Below are 22,949 nucleotides of genomic sequence, written 5' to 3' on the forward strand. Positions count from 1 at the left end.
GTTTTTCTCCCTCGTGTTAGCAAAAACCTATACATTTGTCGACAACTAGGGTCGCGTTAGGGAGTACTAATTTAGGGATATCACCTTAGATTGGAATATCATCTTAGAGTAGTGTTAAAATTAGAATTTAGGGACGCTTTTCTTAAAAGTGTCTCTAATTTGTATTTAGGGACACTTTTTAATAGTGTCTCTAAGTTGATTTTTTAAGGACGCTTTTTAAAAAGCGTCTCAAAATTATTTCACCGACGCTTGCATTTTGCGTCCTTATCTTGTTTTGGCACACCACCACTAAGGACGCTTTTTAAAGCGTCGATGATATATTTAACAACATAAATTAGCGTCCCTAACTTAATAAAAAAATGTCTTTATGTTATTTTTGTTGTAGCGGTATAGCCATGTTTTGGGAAGGAAAAAGAGTACATTGACTTTTTATACTGGTACAAATATCCTCTCTAAAGCATGATGATCCATTTGATATTATTCCAAAATGAAACCATATCGTATCTTAATAGTTCGTTCATTTTTTTTTTCTTGCGATATTTTTGTTGGTAGTAAGTGGAGTAGTAAGACATGGAGTATAAAGAAGTCCATGTATCTGATACGTATAAATATTTTTAATACTACGCCGCCTACATTTGGCTCTCGCCATATAAATTTCAATCGCAATATATAGAAATTAAAACTTTGCAAAATCTGTATTTTATTTTAGCTGCATTTTTGCTGGAGTGTTGTTGGAATTTCAAATTATACAAATGCGTTTATGTTTATGTCAATGACGGACCCAGGAAATAGAAATGGTGGAGTCGGATAAAAGAATTAGTAGTATATACTTACTAATTTAATTATTATTATTTAAAATATATATTTTTTAAATAATTATTATAAAAACTTTTAAAATTTAAAATTTATTTTTATTTTGTTATGAACTGTAGTTAATTTAAAAATGTAAGGAATACATCATACAAGTATACAACTATAATTTACTCATAAACTACTATTGCTAAATGAATTACACATAGATTAAACTGCCATATAGTATTTAAATAGGTTAATTAGTTATAATATAAATTAAATTGAAAAAAAAATGAATAGCAACGGCGCCTCTCAACTTCTTACACAATTCTCTTTCCTTGATTCTGCAACTTTTTCTCATCAAACTCTCTTCTTCAATTCAATTTTCTCCTCAAGCTCATTCTTTTTCTTCACTTCCACAATAACACTTTCTCTCTATTTCTCCCGTCTCCTTTCTATTTTTCTCTAATTTTCCAGTTACTCTCTTCCTCATTTCTCTTTAGTAGAGATGAAGGTATACCTTTCGTGGGGTCGGAGGGCGGAGTTTCCCTTAGTTGGCTGTTGATTATGAAGCTTCACGGCATCACTCACGGACCTGCGGTGGGGTCGGCCGACCCTGCGCGATCCCACCTAGGTCCGTCACTGGTTTATGTATGGGTTGGCTTTAGATACTACAAGTTAGGAGTAGCATAGTTGGCCACATCCAATTTCCTATTTTCATTTTATTCTTTACAGATAGTAATAATACTAATACTAAAATAAACTTCTTTATATTTATTACTCCATATCTCCACATTTCTCAACCATTTATCGTTAAGAAGTCAAAGAAATTTGATCTGACTGAATCATATACATTCTCCTTTGGAATTGTGGAATAGCACAATATACCTGACTGAAAATTCAACATCGGAGATGGGCGGCCTAGTTAAAATCATAACATGACAATCAAATTAAAATTGAAATATAGTAATTACATAACAAGAATTATAAATATGTCATTTTATACTGGTTCCTTCTCATGATTCTAAAAATCTATATTTAGAATTAACTGAATATTGTTAGAATTGATTATATTTAAGTACAACTACAAGTCAATACTGATACACGGATACTCTGCACTCAAACATCGACTTATTTATTGGAGAGAAATATTTTAGTAATTTAATTCTACGATTCATTGTTATTATCTAGCATAGGAGATACCCAATACCTCAAACTCAAATGTTTGACTAATTTAATGGAGTATAATGTAAAAATAAGACATTAATACAGCATCGGATACTGATAAAATACGTAAAAAAAAAAAGGTATTCTTATTATAAATAAATAATGTAATGAATGTTGACCAATGTGTAGGTGTTATTTTAGGGCGATGAATTAGGAAGAAAGAAGAAAAAAAAGAAGGAAATTAAATGGCAGAGAAAAAAGGAGTATGAAAGTGAGTTTGTTCACAATTCGCAACCTATTAAAACAGAGAGGGAGAGAAACACAAAACTTCCTCAATAAACCAACGCATATATGCATACACAAATTCTGTCGTCAAATTTACACAGATTTAATATCTTCTCATCCATCACACTTTGCTGCGTAGTTTAGCATAAGAGTGCGAGAAATTAGGCGTTACTTGTTTTCTTTCTTTAGGGGGACAAAATTCAGCGATTAACATTTTTATTTACACACTCAGAAGCGACATAAAACGACCTAGGCGGCGGCGAGTGAAAAGGAGTAGGGTTTTCTTCGCGACTATTGAGGGTATAGATTTCTAGTTTCTCAATCGTAATCCACAGAAATCAGGCTTAGTCTATTTTTTTAGCCATACATATATAAAAGGACTGTTTCTCATTTTTGGGGGATTTTGCGAGTTGCTGGACTGCCCAAACCCTAGTGATATTTTGTGTTCGATTATTGGATGGATTTTAGGGAATAGGGTTTGGTCATCTATGCTTCTATCACATTATATCTGAGGGATTCTTCTGTTTTTGGTGTTATATGTGCTCAGAGCGGGGTAAAATTTAGTGGATTTTTGTTAATTTACTTGCTGTTGAGATACTTTGGTGTTGTTGGCTTGAATATTTTGAGTGCCGAGGCCTTTAGAAGATGTTATTGAAGTTTTTTCTGCAGTGGACAGGGGTATAAGTTTGTTTTTTTTCTGGCTGATAGAGTGGAGAAGTTCTTAATTGACTTGATATATTATACATATTGGATAGAGGAAAGCCTAAGTTGCATGCATTCTGCATTTGAGATTTATTTGTACACGCCTTGCGGACTAGATACGTGTTTTTTCAATTCCTTCTTGGAATTCTTGCTGATGAGTAACGGAGAAGGCCTTTAGTGGAGTCAGGTGGAGATTAGCAAAATTGGATTTATGGTGAAGGGAATTATCAGTGATTCAGTATCCAGTTGTCTTTTGTGACGACGGACATTTGATTTTGCCTGGAAGTTGAAAGCGTGGCAATAATTGTCACGTGTGCGAAAATGGTTGCATAGTCATTTACTCTAATAAAGGGTGGGATTTCTCTTCATTTATTGTTTCATACAAGATAATGTTTAGTGCTAGTTATGGAAAGAAGTGAGCCCGCTTTAGTACCAGAATGGTTGAAAAATGCCGGAAGTCTGAATGGAGGCAGCAGTTCATCAAATTCAGGTAATCTCCTTGTTTTTAAGCCAATCAATTTTATAAAAAAATTTGCAGTGCTCTGACTTTTTGAGTTTCTGATGATATTTTTGTTGTTTAGATGATCAAACCTCATTGAAGCTTGCAAGAAATAAGTCATTTGCGAAGAGTAATGGTCATGATTTTGGACGATCTTTTAGTTCTGACAGAACTACCTCTTCATATTTTCGCCGAAGTTCTAGTAGTAATGGTTCTGGTCATCTGAGCTCTCATAGTAGTTTTGGCAAGCAACATGATAGGGATTGGGATAGGAATACATATGATTCCCGAGATAGGGAAATGTCAATCATGAGGGACCGTAGGCGGTGGGACTCATCAGATGGATCAGGAGCCACCTTGTTAAGTAAATATGAGAGGGATGGGTTCAGCCGTTCTCATTCAATGGTTTCTGGGAACAATGTAGGCACATGGCACAAGAACGCTATAACTGATTCGAGCACCACTGTTGGAACCAAAGCCAATGGTTTACTTATTAACAGCAGGCCCATTGGTGGAGTGAAGAAAACATTTTTTGAAAAAGATTTCCCATCATTGGGGTCTGAAGAAAGAACAGTTATTCATGAGGTTGGAAGAGTCCCATCTCCTGGTTTGGGTTCTGCTATTTTGGGCTTACCTTTAGGCTCCTCAACCATTGCCAATGGCGAAAAATGGACTTCAGCTTTGGCAGAGGTTCCTGTTCTAGTTGGAAGCAATAGTAATGTCATCTCTCCTGTACAGCAGGCAGCAACACGAAGTTCTACAGTGGCTTTGGGCTCATGTGCCAATCTCAATATGGCAGAAGCAGTAGCTCAGGCTCCTAATCGTGGTCAAACTACTCCATCGGTGGGTCCACTGTCTATATATTAGATATAAAATGTATATTTGATCACATGATGATGCTCAAATGTTACTTTTGCAGTTACTTGTGGGAACTCAGAGACGTGAAGAACTGGCTATCAAACAATCTAGGCAATTAATCCCTGTAACGCCATCAATGCCTAAAACTTTGGTGAGACTTTTAAACATGATCTGCCTTTAATAGTTGACTTATAATAATTCAATTGAGATAGAAGAATACATAGTAGGAAATCTTAATATGGTTAAACAATATTGGTTTCCAAGAGTATCTTTTGTCTTATTATCTTATACTAGGTGGACAGTTTTTTTCTGCCTGGTACAATATATGTGCATCTGTGATGAGAAAAAACAGTTTACAAGAGTATATAGCATTAAATTTGGTTGATTTTTTTTACTCTTTCTTGCTAATTGTCTTATTATTTCCTTTGTAATTATGATCTTGCTTTTGTGCTTCAAGTCATTGTTGTCATAGTTGATCGAATCGAATCTGTATTTACTGGATATTCCTGCCGATTTGATTTTCTTTAATAAAGACATTTGTGAATCGGAATACATCCAATTTCTGTTAGAATTAATGACACACAAGGATGAGTACCTAAATTTGATTCCAAATTTGACTATTTCCCTCCTCAACTCTCAATAAAAAGAGTGAGACTGTCTTAGCTTTATCAAGCTAATTATGATGGAGAATGCAGAAGATGCCTGTCCTAGGCCATAAGTGATGCAGAATGCAGGCGATGCCTGTTTATGGAATTATTGATATACTTTTTATTGGGTAGAATGATTTCATGTCTTCATGACCACTTGCTTTATTTATTTTTTAATCTTATTTTATCAAAGTATTTTGTCGAGTGGCTGTGAGCCTGTGATGGTTGAAATTGCATATTCTAAAAGAGGGAATCTGATATTTTTCTTCCACTCCTCTAATAATGTTTGTTGGAGACTGGGGAAAATCTCTGTATTAATTGTTAACTGTTTGGGCCCCTAATTTATAGACTTGTACTATTTTTGGTAGGTTTGATTTGGGTACAGTCCATCGTTATATCATTTGCCATCGTACTTGTCGAATATATTCCATTTTTAGAGTTGAATTGCAAAAGTTGTTTACTACAAAAAAAGATTACGTCCTGGTTATAGATGTTAATTATTTGGTGAATTAATTTCTACTGGTGCGTAACTATGCCGTCATATGGCGCAGGTCTTCAGTTCGTCAGATAAACAGAAAAATAAGGTGGTTGGGCCTGTGAAGGGTGATGTTTTAAAAGCATCAAATGCGGGGAAGCTCCATGTTCTCAAGTCAGTGCGTGAAAAGAATGGTACTGCTCCTGCTATGAAGGATAGCTTGAGCCCAACAAGTAGTAGCAAACTTGTGAGTTCTACACTTGCTGCTCCATCTGTTTCTGGATCAACTGCAACTAGAGGCTCAACAAACAATCCAGTCCATGGCCGCAAGCCTGCATTTACTGTGCTGGATAAGCGACCCACTTCCCAAGCTCAGAGCCGAAATGACTTTTTCAACTCAGTGAGGAAGAAATCTTTGGAGAATTCTTCTTCTATTACTGGTTCGCCAACAGCAAACTCCTCACCTGTTGTGGAGATTAACACTGCTATTTCACCATCCTCTTCAGATAAGTCTGAGATGGAGGTTATGTGTGGTAATACTTCTCAGGGTGGTGAAACTTCCTTAGGTGTAAGCTTGGGTAGGGATAATTTGCCTGAGATCAGAGGTGACATAAAGGAAAATGTTGGTAATTGTAATGCGCAGAAGCATATTAGTAATGGAGTGAAGCACCCTAGCTTAGATCTTATATTCCCAGAGGAGGAAGAAGCTGCATTATTACGTTCTTTGGGATGGGAGGAAAATGCCGAGGGTGACGAAGGTGGTCTTACTGAAGAAGAAATTAATGCTTTCCGCGAGGATATTACTAAGGTATGTCATATGCCTGTGAAGTGAACTTATATTCATCCTCCATTTATATTGATTAGTTGTTTTTGCTGTATTACGTGTATCTTTTACTGAAATAACTGTTACATCTATGTTGAGCAGTACATCAATTCAAAGCCATCCTTCAAAATCTTGAAAGAGGCGCCGCCAAAAATCTTTCCGTTTGACTCACATATTGGAGGCGTGTCTACTGGATTGAGTTCTTCTGACACTAAGCTGGAATCTTGAGGTGCTGATTTCTACTGAGATCCTTGTTTTGTGGAGGGCCTTTTTTCTTTCTTGGTTAGCTTGTGGAATACTTACCGTGCTAGCCACCAGTCAGTGTTTGCACGAAGTTGAGTGCTTTGAGCCTAAGATAGTTTAGGTGTTTCGTGGAAGTTGGATAGGAATAATTTACTGATGATACATCCTGATGATTACTTATAGTGACCGTGTCCCTTTTCTTTGGGTGGGGATAAGAGTTTTTCATAAGGTCACAAAAATTAGCGAAGAGAATAGAATACAGTAGATTTTTATGAAGTTTTCTGCTCCAAGACTGCTCTGCTAAGTGTGGGTCTTAACAGTGTTTACCTTTTGAAAAATAGGGGAATGTTTTGAACAATTGATATATTGTTTCTTTTGTTCGGGGAAAAGGGTTAATCTCCAGTTAGTAATGTTTTTTTATTTTCTTTATGACCTCATCAGCATGCAGGCTGCAGCAGCTTCATCTGCTTTAGAATGAAGTTTATAATTGAATGATTGTTCAAAAATTAAAATGGCCTGAAATTTTAACCCATTTCTATGGTTTATGTAAATGTGATATACTCCATATATTGAAGGAAATGTCCAAAGACAGGCAAAGAGTGTATCAATAATGTTATTGTTAGATTTCGCTACATTTAGGCCATGAGCGGGCCTGTCTTAAAAATATTTAAATCTTAAGTATTTATAATATCGAGGGCCTTATGCATGAAAAAAAATACTTAAATCTTAATTCTACAATACTTATATTATATATTTATATACCTAACTAATTTTATACGCCACACTCGGCTGCGTGGGACTTATGTCCTCTCTCCGTGCTACTACTCAGTTGAGTGGCTAAAAGCAACTCATCCGAGTCGCATTTTGTGTCTCACTATTTTGACGCTACTCAGTTGAGTGGCTAAAAGACACTCGGCCGAGTGGCCTTCCTTGGTCCATCCTGAATCCTTTTGATTTGATCTTTCATCACTGACCTCGAATTTTGCAATTTTCGTCCTTCTCTCATCTCAAACTTTATCTTTGGCCTTCCAAACAATCCTCGGATATTTAAAAATATGACTTTGCATTGACATTGAACACCGAGTTCTTATCAACTAAGTACATCCTTGAAACAAATCTCAGTAGTGCTTAGTGTATTGACTATGGGTTTGTTGTACTATCATTTGACCATCTTAATTCTAATGCAATATAAATTAAAGTAATACTGATAAACCCTCATCTGGAAAAACAACATTCGACAATTAAAACATATAAAAAAGGTGTCAAAAGTATCCGAACACTTTGGGCCGCCCATAAAGTTTTAAATAGGCTACACTACTATGTCGATTTACTAGGCTAAGAGCACCAGCTGAACATAAGTGGAGTAGTACATGGGTTGTATTATATATTTATATAAAAAATATATATAGGAATGTCAAATGAAAATTTTAAATATTGTACAAACTCAAAACTATGATCTGGACCATTGAAAAATGTCAACATATCACAAAAAAGCATCAACAGGAAAATGTCAACAGAATTTTAACGGTAGTTAATGATTGATGTTGTGTTGATATTGTGTTGATACTATATTGACATTAAAATCTTGAAATTTTACATTGTGTTAATATTGTATTGAAACAGTATTGAAGTTGTGTTGGGAGTTTTGAGTTTGTACCATATATAAGTTTGCATTTTATCACTACCCTATATACCTAACTAGTTTTATACGCTCAATGTCAAATATATTATTATAAATTAACACGGAGTTCATTATAATTTTATTTATAGTTCATTAGAGCATCCGTATAGGTGCTTGTGGGGAAGGACGACGTCTGTGCCGTTGGCAAGGCATGCTCCTGTCCGCTGCTATGCTCTTGCCGACGGCACGGCTCTGCTCAATGCATCGAGCACGTTCGTGCCGCTGGCCAGTAGGGCGACGTGACGTGTTTCTATTGGCCAACGGCATTGCCGTTGACATTTTATTTAATAAAAAATTGAAAATAATACCAAAAATTAAAAAATATATATATTTTCGGATTCCCAAAAATATAGCCGTTTTATTACCGTTTATTTTGAATTTTTTTTGAATTTTTTTATAAATTCATTTAATCCCAAAATTATTTATAAATACACACATTCTTCATCCATTTTTCACATCAAATAGGTTTTTTTTTTTAATTTTATGAATATGCAATTTTTAATTTTTAGGATTTAAATTATGTAACTTTTAATTTTTGGGACTTTATTTATGAAAATTTTATTTTTTAGGATTTTAATTATGTAACTTTTAAATTTTTAGTAATTAGTAATAGTATTTTGGGTATTTTTAATGCATTTTAATATTATGGAAATGTTTTTATTTAAATTGAATAATAGAATGGTGGGAGCCTTGAGCATGTCCTTGCGGAAGAGCATGAATGTGTGGGTGTTGTGCTCTTGCCAAAGAGCAGAAAGTTAAAAATGAATAAAAGTGGGTTCAGGCCCACATCCATGCTCTTTGGCAAGAGCATGGATGGGGATGCTCTTATAGAGAATTCACAGAATTATAAACAATGATATCCTCTTACTTAATTTAAAAATCCGGTGTTCATTATAAGTTTGTTATTAATTTAATGAATTCCGATTTATCTTATAATGATGTTGTTTGACGTTTAGCGTTTAAGATTGGTTTGATGTTGATCACAGATTCACAGCCCGGAGTAGTACATATATAAATTACAATGTTTGGTGAATCCACATTAACATGCCCACATTAGATCGAGGATAAAGCGCATATTCTAGATACATATAATCTAGAATTAAGGTCCGCTATCCAGAAGATAGTCACGAGAATATACAAGTAGTTTATTATATTCAAAACCAAACAAAGCATGAATTAAAACACACCATAAAAAAGCTAATCTCATTTCTCACACTAGTTTATGCATTATACCTTTACTCTCGAGGTTAACTCGCACACTGCTAATTTTTACCATCTACTACTACTTGGGTATCTCGTACTTCTAATTTTTCCCAAATTTGTGCAGCAACGACGTTGGATTTTTTTCATCATTTATTTCTGATAGAATGACATCAAACATTACAACTCCACCAACATGTGCTTATTTTTAAATTCTTTCACCACTAATCAAGCAACACCCTCTTTTATAGTAAAAATTTCCCCAGTGATGAAGCCAAGAATACACAGGAAACTTTCTTAAATTTCCTCAGCTCGAATGCCAAAAACAAAGCAATACAATGATTCTCAACATCTTAGCAGCTTCGGCCTCCTTGTTTATTGTGTTTCCGGAAATCAAGAAAATGCAAATCAGAAAAATGAAGGCATACAAGTTGAAGATTATAAGTCAAGCATTGAAACAAGCACAAGATAGGCTAACGATTTACACAGAGAGGCACGACCGCATTCTACATCATATTTGCTCTTATTACTTTATCAATCAATATCTGGAAGAAGCATTGTCCGCAGCTAGAGACGCCATGGACCAAGCAAAAGACCTCACCATTGCTCTAACCAAACTGCAGCTCGAGACTATCAATTCATTTTCCGATTGAGTATCACAGGTAGTTATGAAAATGATACTACTATGCTTCTCTTTTAATATTTTAATATCCCTGCTTAGACTATGTGAAATTATGCTAGGCACGATATTAGCAGCAGTGTATATATGAAAACAAGAGTGACTAAAATAACAAATTTATATAAAAATCCAAGGCCAAATATCCCTTGCGCAGATTTTAGATTAAAACAATGTGGCAAATCAGAATTTTGAAAAGAACATAGCATGATGCAAATTAAGACAATTATGGATATTCTTCTGCAAAACTGTCTGATAAAAAAACTAATATCTCAGATGCCAAGACACTGCTCAGGCCTTCACTCGGTTGTAATACTTCTGCTTCTCTGAGGTTGTCTGGAATCGCCCATGTCCAAACTTGGACGAGGTGTCAATAAACTTAAGCTTGATGTCTTCCAGAGCAACACGAGAAGTCTGTTTCAGGAGAGATTGACGAAGGGTGACAACCCTTTTCTTGGGTCCAACAACCCCACCCTTGATCATCAGGTAATCATCCTTCACAACACCATAGTGAGGGAAACCACCCATAGGTGTAACGTCTTTCTCAGTCCTGCATAGTTCCAGTTTTGTACAAAGGATAGTTAGCTAAATAGAAAAACCAACTGGAATTTTATTCAAGTAAACACCTTATAACATTTTAGCATGATTAGTACTTAATCATATTCATCCAAATCACATTCTCTTTTTTCAGGAATGTTATTAACAAATTTCAAAACATATTTATCATCTCCAAGACCAACAATGAATCACAAACTCAATGAAAATAGAAGCCAAAAAAGGAAAATAAATAAGTTACACACAGCAAAACAAACAATAGTTATCAGATAAAATAATGCATTGAGAATTACCTGTCATACTCAGTACTGGCAGTGTGCTCTTCAGTTCCTGCCTTACCAAGCTTGTAGACCTTCTTGTTCAATTCTGTACGGTGATGGTACCCATTCTGACCAGCCCTGGCAACAGTAAAGGAAACTCTAGCAGGATGCCAAGCACCAATACAAGCCACCTTACGAAGACCCCTATGGGTTTTGCGGGGAAGGCGTGTGACACCCCAACGAGTAACAACACCTTCATATCCCTTTCCCTTAGTCACACCTATGATGTCAAGCATTTCATCCTTCTGGAATACAGCATCCACAGGGACCTGCTTCTCGAAGAAGCCATAAGCAAAGTCAACCTTCTGAGCAATAGTTCCACCATTAACTTGAATCTCCATCAAGTGTGCCTTCTTTTGTTTTAGCCCCTTCATCTTCCTAATCTGCAAAATTTGAGAATATTGGCAATCAGCACAACCACAATGGACAAAATGTATAGATTTTTTTTAATACAAGATAAAATAATCATCAGGATCCTGTTCAAACAAAAGACCCAATTAAATTTCATGAGTGGAAGTAGCTCAAGACACTGACTTGGGTGTGAGCCAAGACACGGATGACACAAGAGTATTTCTTCAGTTTCTCCAGCTGTGACTGGATGTCCTTCTTTCCTTCATCAGTCTCCAATTTCTTTGAATACTTGGAAAAGGCCTTCTTCTTGGACTTGCACCAGTTCTTGTAGAACCTCCTCCTAATCTCCTCACTGAGATGCTGAGCCCATACTGTGTTCAAGCAGCGAAGACCACGTGGAGTCTTAACATACCCAACAACTCCAACAATAACCATGGGTGGTGTTTCAATGATGGTAACAGCCTCACATGTTTCCTTCTTGTGAAGCTCTGCGTAATCATTCTCAAATTATTCAAAACATAAACTACATAAGAACTGATAAACATGATCAGGGAGGTAATACCAAACTAGCTTTACACCCGATGCATGGTTCATTTTAATTTCCTCATATTAATATTAGGTTGTTAATTAATCAATTAAAAGAAAACAATGCAATTATAACCGAGTAGTCTACAGCACATGACAATCAAATTATATATAATCAAAAAGCTAATTTTGTAGGAAATAAAATTCAATAAAATGAAATCTGAGTGGACAGTGAATGTACTTGATCCAGGTTTCTCCACATCTCGGACAATGTGGGTCATTCCAGCCTTGTACCCCAAGAAGGCAGTTAGCCTACAAGGCTTGGTTGGGTCATCCTTAGGGAAAGCCTTCACTGCAATTTTCAACAAAAATTCAAAGAAAATGAGACATTTGCCAAGGACAGAATAGTTAAAGAATCAACATATAACAAGTTAGAGAATATAGAGGTGAAAATGGATGCAATAGACAATGAACACATAGATCACCAACAGGAAAAGGGTGAGACATATTTGAAGTGCCTAATGTTATACATTTGGCTATTTTCAATCAAAATTCATCTTATCACACGTTATCGACATTTACACGAAATGCTTTGCAAGTGAATGACAGATAAAGATAACAAATGACATACCCTTTCCCTTGTGGCGAGCAGCCCGCTTCCTTGGCAAGAAACCGAGGGAGCCGTGCCTTGGGTGCTCAAACTTCCTGTGCGACATTTTTCGCCTCCTTTAATCTGAAACAAAGATTCGATACAAATTATTGAAACCATATAGATTGTTCAGATAACTGAAGCAGCTTAAATTAAGTTAGAGCATTTAGAGCCATGTATGCTCAATTTATAAATTTTTGTTGAATTTAAATCTTCCTGTTTTCTTCCGACAAATAAGCATTGGGATTCAATTCAAAACTCTCGAAAAAACAGAAATAGGGTACACACTTCAGATTGAACTGCTCTTCAAATGATTTAAAAACACGTTCTTTTTCATTTTTTATAGGACGTAAAACTGAATAGTAAAAATCTGCGTCAAATCCATAAAAGCAGAAGCGAAATGAAGCTGTAAATCACTTGGAAGGGGACGGAAGCATGAGAGAGAAGCATACCTGAGTGCAGCTGCGATGGAGAATGAGGCCTCACCCCTGAGCTAAAACCCTAATTTTCGCTGGGCTCTCTCCATTTATAGGCACGCTATGTTGCAAACTGTGCGCTAAGAGTTGTTGGGCTTGGGCCATTCGATTCTCGGCCAGCTATAAATTACTCATATTTTCAATTATTTTGTCAACACAATAGGTTTTTTTCTATTTTCGAAATATTTTATGTTTCAATAGTTTAATCACATATTTGTATGAACTATTTTCTTTAGTCCATACTTGAAAATTACTACTCCCTCCATTCCATAAAAATATACACTCATTTCTTTTTAGTTCATCCCATAAGAATATGCACTTTCCAATTTTAGTAATTATTTTCTCTCTAATAAGGTAAAACTCATTCTCTACTAATAATATTTTAATTTTTTTTTTCTCTCTACCTTTCTCTTACTTTATTAATTTTGTATTAATGCTAATGCCGAATCCAAAATGCATATTCTTTGAAAACGGAGGAAGTATGGAATTTCTAAGTTTGAAATTGATAAGGCTCGTTTCATACATTGGTTTTGGGTTAAAATTCTGTGCATTTGGGGCGTTAATCTGTGTTTATGAGTTCAGGTGCGTAGTAAATCTGCCGGACCTAGGAGTTGCTGTTATCTGACCTGGCAGATGCAAAAGAGATGGAATTGAAGTAAAAATCAAAAGTCGTCGTTCGGACCTGGGAGAATTAAAAGTTGGCGATAGGAGCAGAATGGAGCAAGAGCAGATTATTTTAAAGAGTCTTATTCAAGGGCAAGCGTCTAATTACCAGAGGGATACCCTAGGGATCAGAGCCTCACATATATAAAGAGCTCAACCTTGAAGAACAAGACAACCACTTCTACACTCACTTTTAGCAGAAGCTCTCGTTCCATTCCTTAGTTCCACACTTCAAAGTTCTCATTTCACTTGCTGCGCACTTGGAGATGGAGTGATCCTGGCCACCGTGGTTCTCATCGTCGTTTTGCTGCTGTGTAATACCGCCCCGTGAAGGCGAAGAAACAATATTTACTTTGCTTTGTTTAGTTTGCTTTCGGTTTCAAGTACTTGTTGGTTTTTAAGTTTCACAACTCTAGTTTTTGCTTTGATCTACTAGATTCGAACCTATTTCTCGTTATTATGGAAGTTTATGTTGGTTTTTGTTGGATCTCGATGAGTTGATGTTTGTTTATTGCCTTTTTACTTTCGTTCTTGTTTATTGTTGGATGTTTGGAGCCGAGATCTGTTGGTTTGTTGATGGAGGTTGTGGATTTGCGTATAGAGATGTCTGGATTTGTTGAATCGTGGTGTATTTGAGTTGGAGTTTCGCATATCTGGTGTTTGCTGTTTACGTTGTGCATGATTATGGCTATTTACTTTCTGTTTCTGCATCCTTTAGGTCCAGTAGCGTAGATCTGTTAGTTTAGGCTTTAATTTATCGTTTTAAGTTTAGATATGAAGTTTGCTATGTTTTCATGGTGTTTAATACTCTGTTTTATCTGCTATTCTCGTTTGATTCCCGAAGAAGATGAAGTTGTTGGTAGTTAGAACCAGATCTGCTTTTGTCAGTACTTTATGTACATGTACTTTGCTTTTTCTGCATGTCCCCTAGGCCCTGTCAGTACGATCTGCATTGTCTTTTTTTTTTACTTTTCTGCATGCTTTTCCAGACCCTGGTAGTTTAAGGAAACTTGTCCCCACTTTTCGCTTTATACTTGTTTGTCCAAATTAGGAAAGTCCGTCTGTTAAGTTAACTCCAGTTGTCTTAGAACTTTAAAATATCTCATTTCTCTAAGTCATGCATGTTCCGTACGTTCTCATTTCTTAGACCCAGTAGGTAGAGTAAAGTTTTTCCTATCTCTCAGACCCAGTAGTTTTAAGTTCTCGACCCACAAAATTGCGTGGAAGCAGCCAACCCCTCTATTCCCAGAACATCCTCAAATGCAGTTTCGTAACACATTCGTCCTCGTGGGATCGATCCTTTACTTCCATGTGCTAAGTTGTAGTATAGTGGGTTGAGGTTTTGAAGAAATAGAGTGCATCCAACGACCCCTGTCTGATAGTTTCATGATCTTCTAGCCTCTGAAGTCTAGTCGAATCCTCTGGACCTGTTAGATCGAGTGAGAACACAAACCTGCACTGCACTTCTAAGACTCTTCAGAAATAATAGTCAAATAAAACAATACCCTACAAATCATTTTATTTACAACTTATACTTACACTACTTACGCTATCTTTTATCTATCTTTTACTTAATAAATTATATATTAGAACTTGTACCGAACTAAATGTTTATACTTTTCAGGGACATGAGTGTTACTCCCTCTGTCCGCGAATAGGAGTCACGGTTCACTTTTACCATAAATGGTAATATAGTCTCACATTTCACTAACTCATTTCACTCACGTTGCATTTAAAACTAATATATATATATAAGTGAGACATATATTCCACTAACTTTTTTCCATCCACATTTTTTAACATTTCTTAAATTGTGCTCCAAGAAATAAAGCTTCTAATGACGGGCGGAGGAAGTATTAATGAATCACTCACCCCCTTAGAGCTGAGAAAAAATTTTCTAGTCATGTCATACTAAAGTGGCAATATGACTTGGTACGTCATACTGATAAAATTTTGACATGTGAAAACTTATAAACTCTCACTTCCCTCTACATTTCAACTAGATACATAAATTATGGAAATACATTTATTATTTCTAAAAAAAAGTATTATTGTAAATTATGGAAACTATGCCAATTTGAAAAATCATATATACTCATAAAATATATAGATATACACACACAATTGATAATAAAATGAATAATCATCAAAAAGTCAAGTGAGTGTTAAAATAATATTGCACCCCATTTAAGATTTGAAGAATCTTTTTGGATACATATATACCAAAATCTACACAATTAAAAAATAATAATTAAATTTTATTAGCATTGAATGCCAAAAATTAAATCGTCTATATGAATAATTATATAATGTAATTCTTTTTTTATTTTAGTATTGCTCATTAACTATATAAATGGAAATTTGTTATGTTAAGATATATAAATAGTTAATAATAATAAGATGACCTAAATTTCATTACTTAAATCATATAATGTATCATGTTAAAACTTCATAAAATATGGAGTACTATAATAGATTTGTTGCAGGAAATAGTCATTTAATTAAAATTATAATGAACATGCATGTATATATAGAGTTGTGATCAATGTCGAACTCTTCTTAAAGACCGAACTAGAGACTAAATTTGGGCCACTTATTTTTCTTTATATTATGATTATGATTAATTTGGAATTAATTTAATATTTTATTAAATAAAAACGTTTTTAATTTATTTATTTTTTTAATTTTTTTTTATTCGATAAAAACTTGCTGGAGTAAATAATGAACTATATTCACTACATAATGAACTAAATGAATGTATGTTATGAAGTAATTTTTCGCATTCATTATATACTGAATTTACTTCAACTGAAAGATAATTATGTCATAACACATTATGAAGTAATAAACTAATGAAATGAAGTAGTAAACTAATGAAATGAAGTAATAACATAACTGAATGAAGTAATAAACTAAAATAATGAAGTAATAGCATGACTGAATGAAGTAATAAACTAACGGAATGAAGTACTAAACTAATAGAATGAAGTAATAACATGATTGAATGAAGTGATAAACTAACGTAATGAAGTAATAACCCTAAACCCAACTGAAAGATAATTATGTCATAACACATTATGAAGTAATAAACTAATGGAATGAAGTAATAACATGACTGAATGAAGTAATAAACTAACGGAATGATGTAATAAACTAACAGAATGAAGTAATATCATGAATAAATGAAGTAATAAACTAACGGAATGAAGTAATAGCACGACTGAATGAAGTAATAAGCTCATAACAATAACATGACTGAATGAAGTAATAAACTAACGGAATGAAGTAATAACCCTAAACCCAACTTAAAGATAATTATGTCATAACACATTATGAAGTAATAAACTAATGGAATGAAGTAATAGCATGACCGAATGAAGTAATAAACTAATAGAATGAAGTACTAGCATGACTGAATGAAGTAATAAACTTACGGAATAAAGTAATAAACTAATAGAATGAAGTAATAACATGAATAAATGAAGTAATAAACTAACGGAATGAAGTAATAGCACGACTGAATGAAGTAATAAGTTCATAACATATATTCATTTAGTTCATTATGTAGTGAATATAGTTCATTATTACTCCAACAAGTTTTTATTGAATAAAAAAAATAAAAAAAAGTAAAAATAAAATTTAAAAAATTTAAAAAATTAATTTTTTTTTAAAAAATTAAAAAAATATAAATTTTTTTTAAAAAAAAACTATAAAAAAAATTAAAAAAATAAAATTAAAAAATCTAAAAAATTAAAAAAAAAATGTTTTTATTTAATAAAATATCAAATTAATTGTAAATTAATCATAACCATAAGATTGAGAAAAATGAGTGGCCCTAGTTTGGTCTCTAGTTCGGTTTTTAAGGGTGGATTTGTGGTTAATAGGACTCTGTACATATATGCGTAAATATGTTGTATCAATTAAATTAAAATTCTGAAAAGATGGAGCTCCTCATGCGTCATGTATGATCCATCTATCATATATGGAATAATGGAATAAACAAATTTCTTATAATTTCATAATTTACTTTTATAGTTTATTTAGTTGTAAGTGATATCTTAAATGGTTCCATTTATCACAATTTTATTAGTATGGCGTGTCATATCATATTGTCATTTTGGTATGATATGAGTATAACATTTTTCACCTTAAAGCATCTCCCCTTCCTTTTTTCCAAGTACTAGTAGTAGTACTTTTTAACACTGGCAATATTAAAAGCTACTCCATTCGTCCATGATTAAGAGTCTCATTTATAAATGGTGTGGGTTTTAAGAATGTAAAGAAAAGTGGGTGGAAGAAAGTTAGTGGAATAAGAGTCCCACTTGTATATATTAGTTTTAAATGATATGTGAGTGGAATGAGTTAGTGGAATGTGGGGTCTCTTTACCATTTATGGTAACTATGAATCGGGACTCTTATTCGTGGACGGACTAAAATGGAAAAACGAGACTCTTATTCGGGGACGGAGGGAGTAAAACTGAACTTCACTGTTTGAAATAAGTTTAACTATGCAAGAAAGCAACACTAAGTTAAATCAAGCTATGAGAAAAAAATACTGAAATACCACATTTATCGTACCGAAAAAGTACTGAAAATACTAGTTTCTCGATATACTGCAATTTTCGATACAGTATGATACCGTACCGAAATCTTTTGGTATGGTAACAATATCAATTTTCCTATACCACGGTGTAATGTGGTATACCGTTCGGTGCATACCGAAAAATGGTACATGTTGAAATATTATATAAATATTGCATTATATTTAATATATTTGTATATAAAATAAAAATAAAGAAGAAATCTCCGAAAATCCTACTTTTAAATATTTTGTGTATAAAATAGATATTTTTATGTATAACCGTATTATGGTATACCATAAAAGTGCGGTATACCGCAATAACGATATGTTATTGGTATAAAAAATTAACCATACCGAACTTTTGAAGTTGAAATCTAAAACTAAAAATATCATTTAGTTCATTTTATTTCTTCAATGTTTCGATCAAGAACTCAAAATGAAATCTTCCGAAAAGTTAATACCACTAATTAAGAGCATCTCCAATGGCGGCTAGCGGGTCGGGTAGCCGATTTTCGGGCACTGGCCGATCCTCTAGCTGACCATTGCAACCGGCCAGCAACGTTTCGGCGAGCCGATCGGCTAACCTACGCCGATTTTCGAGCGCTGACCGATGGGCTAGCCGATCCACTGGCCGCGTTTGTAGGCTCCCAATCGGCCAGCGCCAATTTTTTTTAATTTCCGAAACTCTATATATACGCGATCTGCACGATATTTTCATTCGCACCACTTGTTTTAACGAGTTTTTTCTCTCTCATAATTCCTGTACAAGAGCAATATCGCGAAATGAGTGATGCGAGTGGCAGCGGCGTGGGTGGTAGTGGTGGTGGTAGTGGTGGGGATGCTGAGGAAGAGTTCAACCGGCGATTTAACGAAGAGTTGGCGGCCTATACGCCCCGTGAGATAAATCGGCCGATACAAAGGGCCTTGCAGCCGCAACAGTCGGCGGTACCTCGACCCATTGTCCACTGCCGAAATGTGGTTGATCGGGATCACATCGCTGCACATCAGCGGCTATATGACGACTACTTCGCTCCGGAGTCGCAGTTTGGGGCCAACCATTTCAGGCGGCGTTTTAGGATGAGTAGGCCACTGCTCCTGCGTATCGTTGACGCTTTAGAGCGTCGATATCTGTGTTTCCGGTTCAGGTACGATGCGGCTGGCAGACCCGGCCACACACTTATACAGAAGTGCACTGCGGCAATCAGGCAGTTGGCCTACGGAGGCTCGGCAGACATGTGGGACGAGTACCTTCACATCGGTGAGACGACTGCCCTGGATTGTCTGAAGTTTTTCTGTCAAGGCGTCATTGAAATATTCCGTGACTAGTATCTTCGAAGCCCTACCCCCGAAAACTCCCAGGATCTGATGCAGATGCACGAGGAGAAGCATGGGTTCCCGGGGATGTTGGGCATTATAGATTGTATGCATTGGGAGTGGCAGAACTGTCCCACCGCCTGGAAAGGGTTCTACACGACCGGCTACAAGGGAAAGAATCCATGATGATCCTCGAGGCCGTAGCTGATTACTAGCTGTGGATTTAGCATGCATATTTTGGGGTAGCCGGGTCGAACAACGACCGCACGTCCTCAACTTGTCGCCCCTTTTCAACGAGCAGTGCCAGGGCGTCGGTCCGGTCATCAGTTTTGTCGCCAACGGTAACCAGCATGATATGGGCTGTCGCCAACGGTAACCAGCATGATATGGGCTAGGGGTGACGAAATGGGTAGCGGGTAACGGGTATTTCGAATCCCGACCCGATACCCGGCGGGTATCGGGTACCCAATACCCGCAAAAATCGAGGTCGGGGTCGGGATCGGGTAGTAAATTTTTAGAATGTCGGGTATCGGGTATACCCGATACCCGATCGGGTACACCCGAATGCCTGAATAAATACCCGAATCAGATTTAGGGAAAATAGGATTTATCGTTTATTTATACAACATGACTCAGATTTAGGGAAAGTAGGATTTATCCTATATTTATACAACATAAGTCATCTATCATTTACCTCTCTTTCATTGTGGGATAACTTGGTCAGCCACCACACCACTTCTATTAATCAAAATACCATATCAATTTGAGTTAAGATGAAATTTAATTTTGGACAACTTGTTCAACCAAAGGTAAACTTTTATGGTTAATTTTTAATACTATAACGAAACAACAATAAAAAGATTTTATACAAATTGTTAGACTTAAACTAGAAAAAGATGTAATTGAAGGCGTAATTAACATTAAGACTGTAAAATAAAATCAAAGATAGTATATTTTCCAAAATATTTATTAAATATTTTTGAGACATTACATCAGTTAGAAGACTTAATATTTAACTTTTATCAGTTATAATTGAAGGTTTTTCTTCTTATTTAGTACCTATTTCATATATATTTAACTTTTATCAGTTATAATTGAAGGCTTTTCTTCTTATTTAGTGCCTATTTCATATTTATATTAATCAGTGTAATTTGACAAACTAGATTTTCTTTAGTTTAATTTGAGTGTCTTGGATTTTGGCATGCTAATCTCAGAATGTATAAATAAATACATGAGCCATGTCAAAATATTAATAAGCTTATTCACAAAGTTTTAAAATATTAATATTAATATTAATAAGCTTTTTCAAACTAGCCCAAGTATACATAATAGAATAGTCCCTAACCAACGTATAAATATTGGCAGATGTGCATTCAGTGAATCAAATATCAATCACACCTGTGGGTTCGGGTACCCGTGATTGCGGGTGCGGGTTACCCGATGCGGGTATCGGGATACCCGCAATGCTTTGCGGGTCGGGTATCGGGTAGTAAAAATGAGATTTTTCGGGTTCGGGTACCCGTGAAATCGGGTGCGGGTACCCGTTTCGACACCCCTAATATTGGCTACTACTTGGCGGATGAGATATACCCTAGGTGGCCCGTTTTTGTGAAGACGATCAGATGCGCAGCTGATGAAAGGAAGGCCTACTTTGCGGAACGACAGGAGTCGGCGCGCAAGGACGTGGAGCGGACATTTGGTGTGTTCCAGTCTCGATGGGCGGCAGTTAGGGGTCCAACGCGTTTGTGGTATGTCGACTGCATTGCTGATATAATGTACGCCTGTATTATCATGCACAACATGATAGTCGAAGATGAAGGTGTACAACTGACTAGTTGGGCCAATGACAATGCTCATGCAGCCGGTCCAAGCCACGGCGTGGCCACCCCCAACGTACGAATGGGGGTACCTCACGATGAAGCTGACCGCCTCAAGGCACATACCAACATGTGCCAAGTGGATGCTCATATTCGACTCCAAAAGGATTTAATTGAAGAGTTGTGGGTGCGGAAGCCTTCACGTCGATATATATATATATATATATATATATATATATATATAGAGAGAGAGAGAGAGAGAGAGAGAGGAATGCTAAAATGACAATGCTATTTTGGGTGACACTGTACCACCAATGCATACCGTTAGATATAAGAGCGGATGCATTCTTAGATTGACATGTGGCAGATTTTCATTTATAAAAAAAACTCAGAAAATAACGGTGGAGGGCAGAGATGGAAACACAATTCCATCTGTTTCTCTCCCAGCATAATTCACGTGATTTTCCTTTTCTCTCTTTCTTCAATTTTGGAACATATTCACGATAATTTGAATCAGATTTTGGCTGCGCTGATTTTAATTGTTGACGCTCACTCTCCAATTATTAATTTAATCTTCAATTCATTCAATCAATGGAGAATGAGTGTTCTGATATAGATGGAATCGTTGATTTTCCAGAATGTAATAAATTCTTCAACTTCATTATGTTCATCTTTAATCAGGAATTTGAACTGGAGTTTTGTGAATATGTTTTGCAATTCAACTTAATCGATTCAATATGCAATTCATCTCCCTGATTTCAAGAATTTGGCTGTGTATGTTCCCTTGATTCAATTTGATCGACAATTGTTTTTGTTCCCCACTTTAATTTTTTGAATTTGCAATTGAAATGAATGTGCAATTGAAACTCGTGTAGTTGAAATTCATATCCAATGACTGCATATTTCATGCTGGTATACGTTTGCTATATTGCTTGCTTTTGCGTCTGGAATTTCATGTCCCTACCATATTACCACAATAATACATGTCGTTGGTCCGTGATTATCTCAAATTGCTTGCAACCATTTGTTATAAAGCTTTTTTTGTAGTTCCGAAATTGCTTAGCACTGTTTTTCCTTCATGTATACTCCTTTTCTATTTTACAAATAGAAGTAGATAATAGATTGCATGACTATGTATTCCATGATTGCTTGCTGTAATAGTCAATCATTACTTTGTATTGTTGATTGCTTAGTAATATTTGCCTAGTTGCTTGTGTGTGTGCTATATTTTGCTTATTGTAACAGTCATTTCGTATTTGTGTTTTCAGTCACGATGCCCTTTTCTTTTCATAATTAAGCAATTGCTATTTATTTCTTATGCTATATAGTTGCATGTGTGCTTAATTGCCCCGACAGCCTCAAACCATTCGTTGGTCAGAAATTTAAAACCGTAGACAAAACAACTGCTTTCTACAACGCATATGCTCGGGCATCTGGTTTTGGTACACAGAATTGTCAGTCATTTGGTATCGCCAAAATATAAGGCTATTAAGTTTAATGACAAACCTCTGCGTAGGTGTATGAACTGTGGGGAGGCCCCCACGACTCTAGGAATTGCAAGAGGGTGGATGAAAAAGAATAATCAAATTGCTTGTTTACAATTGTTTTATTGCTTGCCTTTGATTCAGAAATTGCATATCAAAGTTTTT

General features: G+C 35.5%; 3 protein-coding genes across 3 annotated transcripts; 2 read left to right on the forward strand and 1 right to left on the reverse strand.

Annotated features, from left to right (window-relative positions):
* Nucleotides 1-2,212: 2,212 nt before the first annotated feature.
* Nucleotides 2,213-6,911, forward strand: LOC125222729. The gene is made up of 5 exons (XM_048125495.1): nt 2,213-3,436; nt 3,528-4,288; nt 4,365-4,454; nt 5,502-6,233; nt 6,351-6,911. The coding sequence occupies exons 1-5, from the start codon at nt 3,352-3,354 to the stop codon at nt 6,474-6,476; spliced, it is 1,794 nt and encodes a 597-aa protein (XP_047981452.1). The 5' UTR covers nt 2,213-3,351; the 3' UTR covers nt 6,477-6,911.
* A 3,240-nt stretch (nt 6,912-10,151) lies between these two features.
* LOC125222445 (60S ribosomal protein L3-1-like) lies at nt 10,152-13,000 on the reverse strand. Its single transcript, XM_048125066.1, has 6 exons — nt 12,901-13,000; nt 12,431-12,532; nt 12,041-12,151; nt 11,458-11,762; nt 10,897-11,306; nt 10,152-10,598 (listed from the first exon to the last, which is right to left on the reverse strand). The coding sequence occupies exons 2-6, from the start codon at nt 12,513-12,515 to the stop codon at nt 10,340-10,342; spliced, it is 1,170 nt and encodes a 389-aa protein (XP_047981023.1). The 5' UTR covers nt 12,516-12,532; nt 12,901-13,000; the 3' UTR covers nt 10,152-10,339.
* A 5,952-nt stretch (nt 13,001-18,952) lies between these two features.
* LOC125221234 lies at nt 18,953-19,495 on the forward strand. The gene has a single exon (XM_048123359.1). The coding sequence runs from the start codon at nt 18,953-18,955 to the stop codon at nt 19,493-19,495; it is 543 nt and encodes a 180-aa protein (XP_047979316.1).
* The last annotated feature ends 3,454 nt before the right edge of the window (nt 19,496-22,949 follow it).

This window comes from Salvia hispanica, chromosome 4 (genome assembly GCF_023119035.1).
Source record: "Salvia hispanica cultivar TCC Black 2014 chromosome 4, UniMelb_Shisp_WGS_1.0, whole genome shotgun sequence".
NCBI classification, from domain to species: Eukaryota; Viridiplantae; Streptophyta; class Magnoliopsida; order Lamiales; family Lamiaceae; genus Salvia; species Salvia hispanica.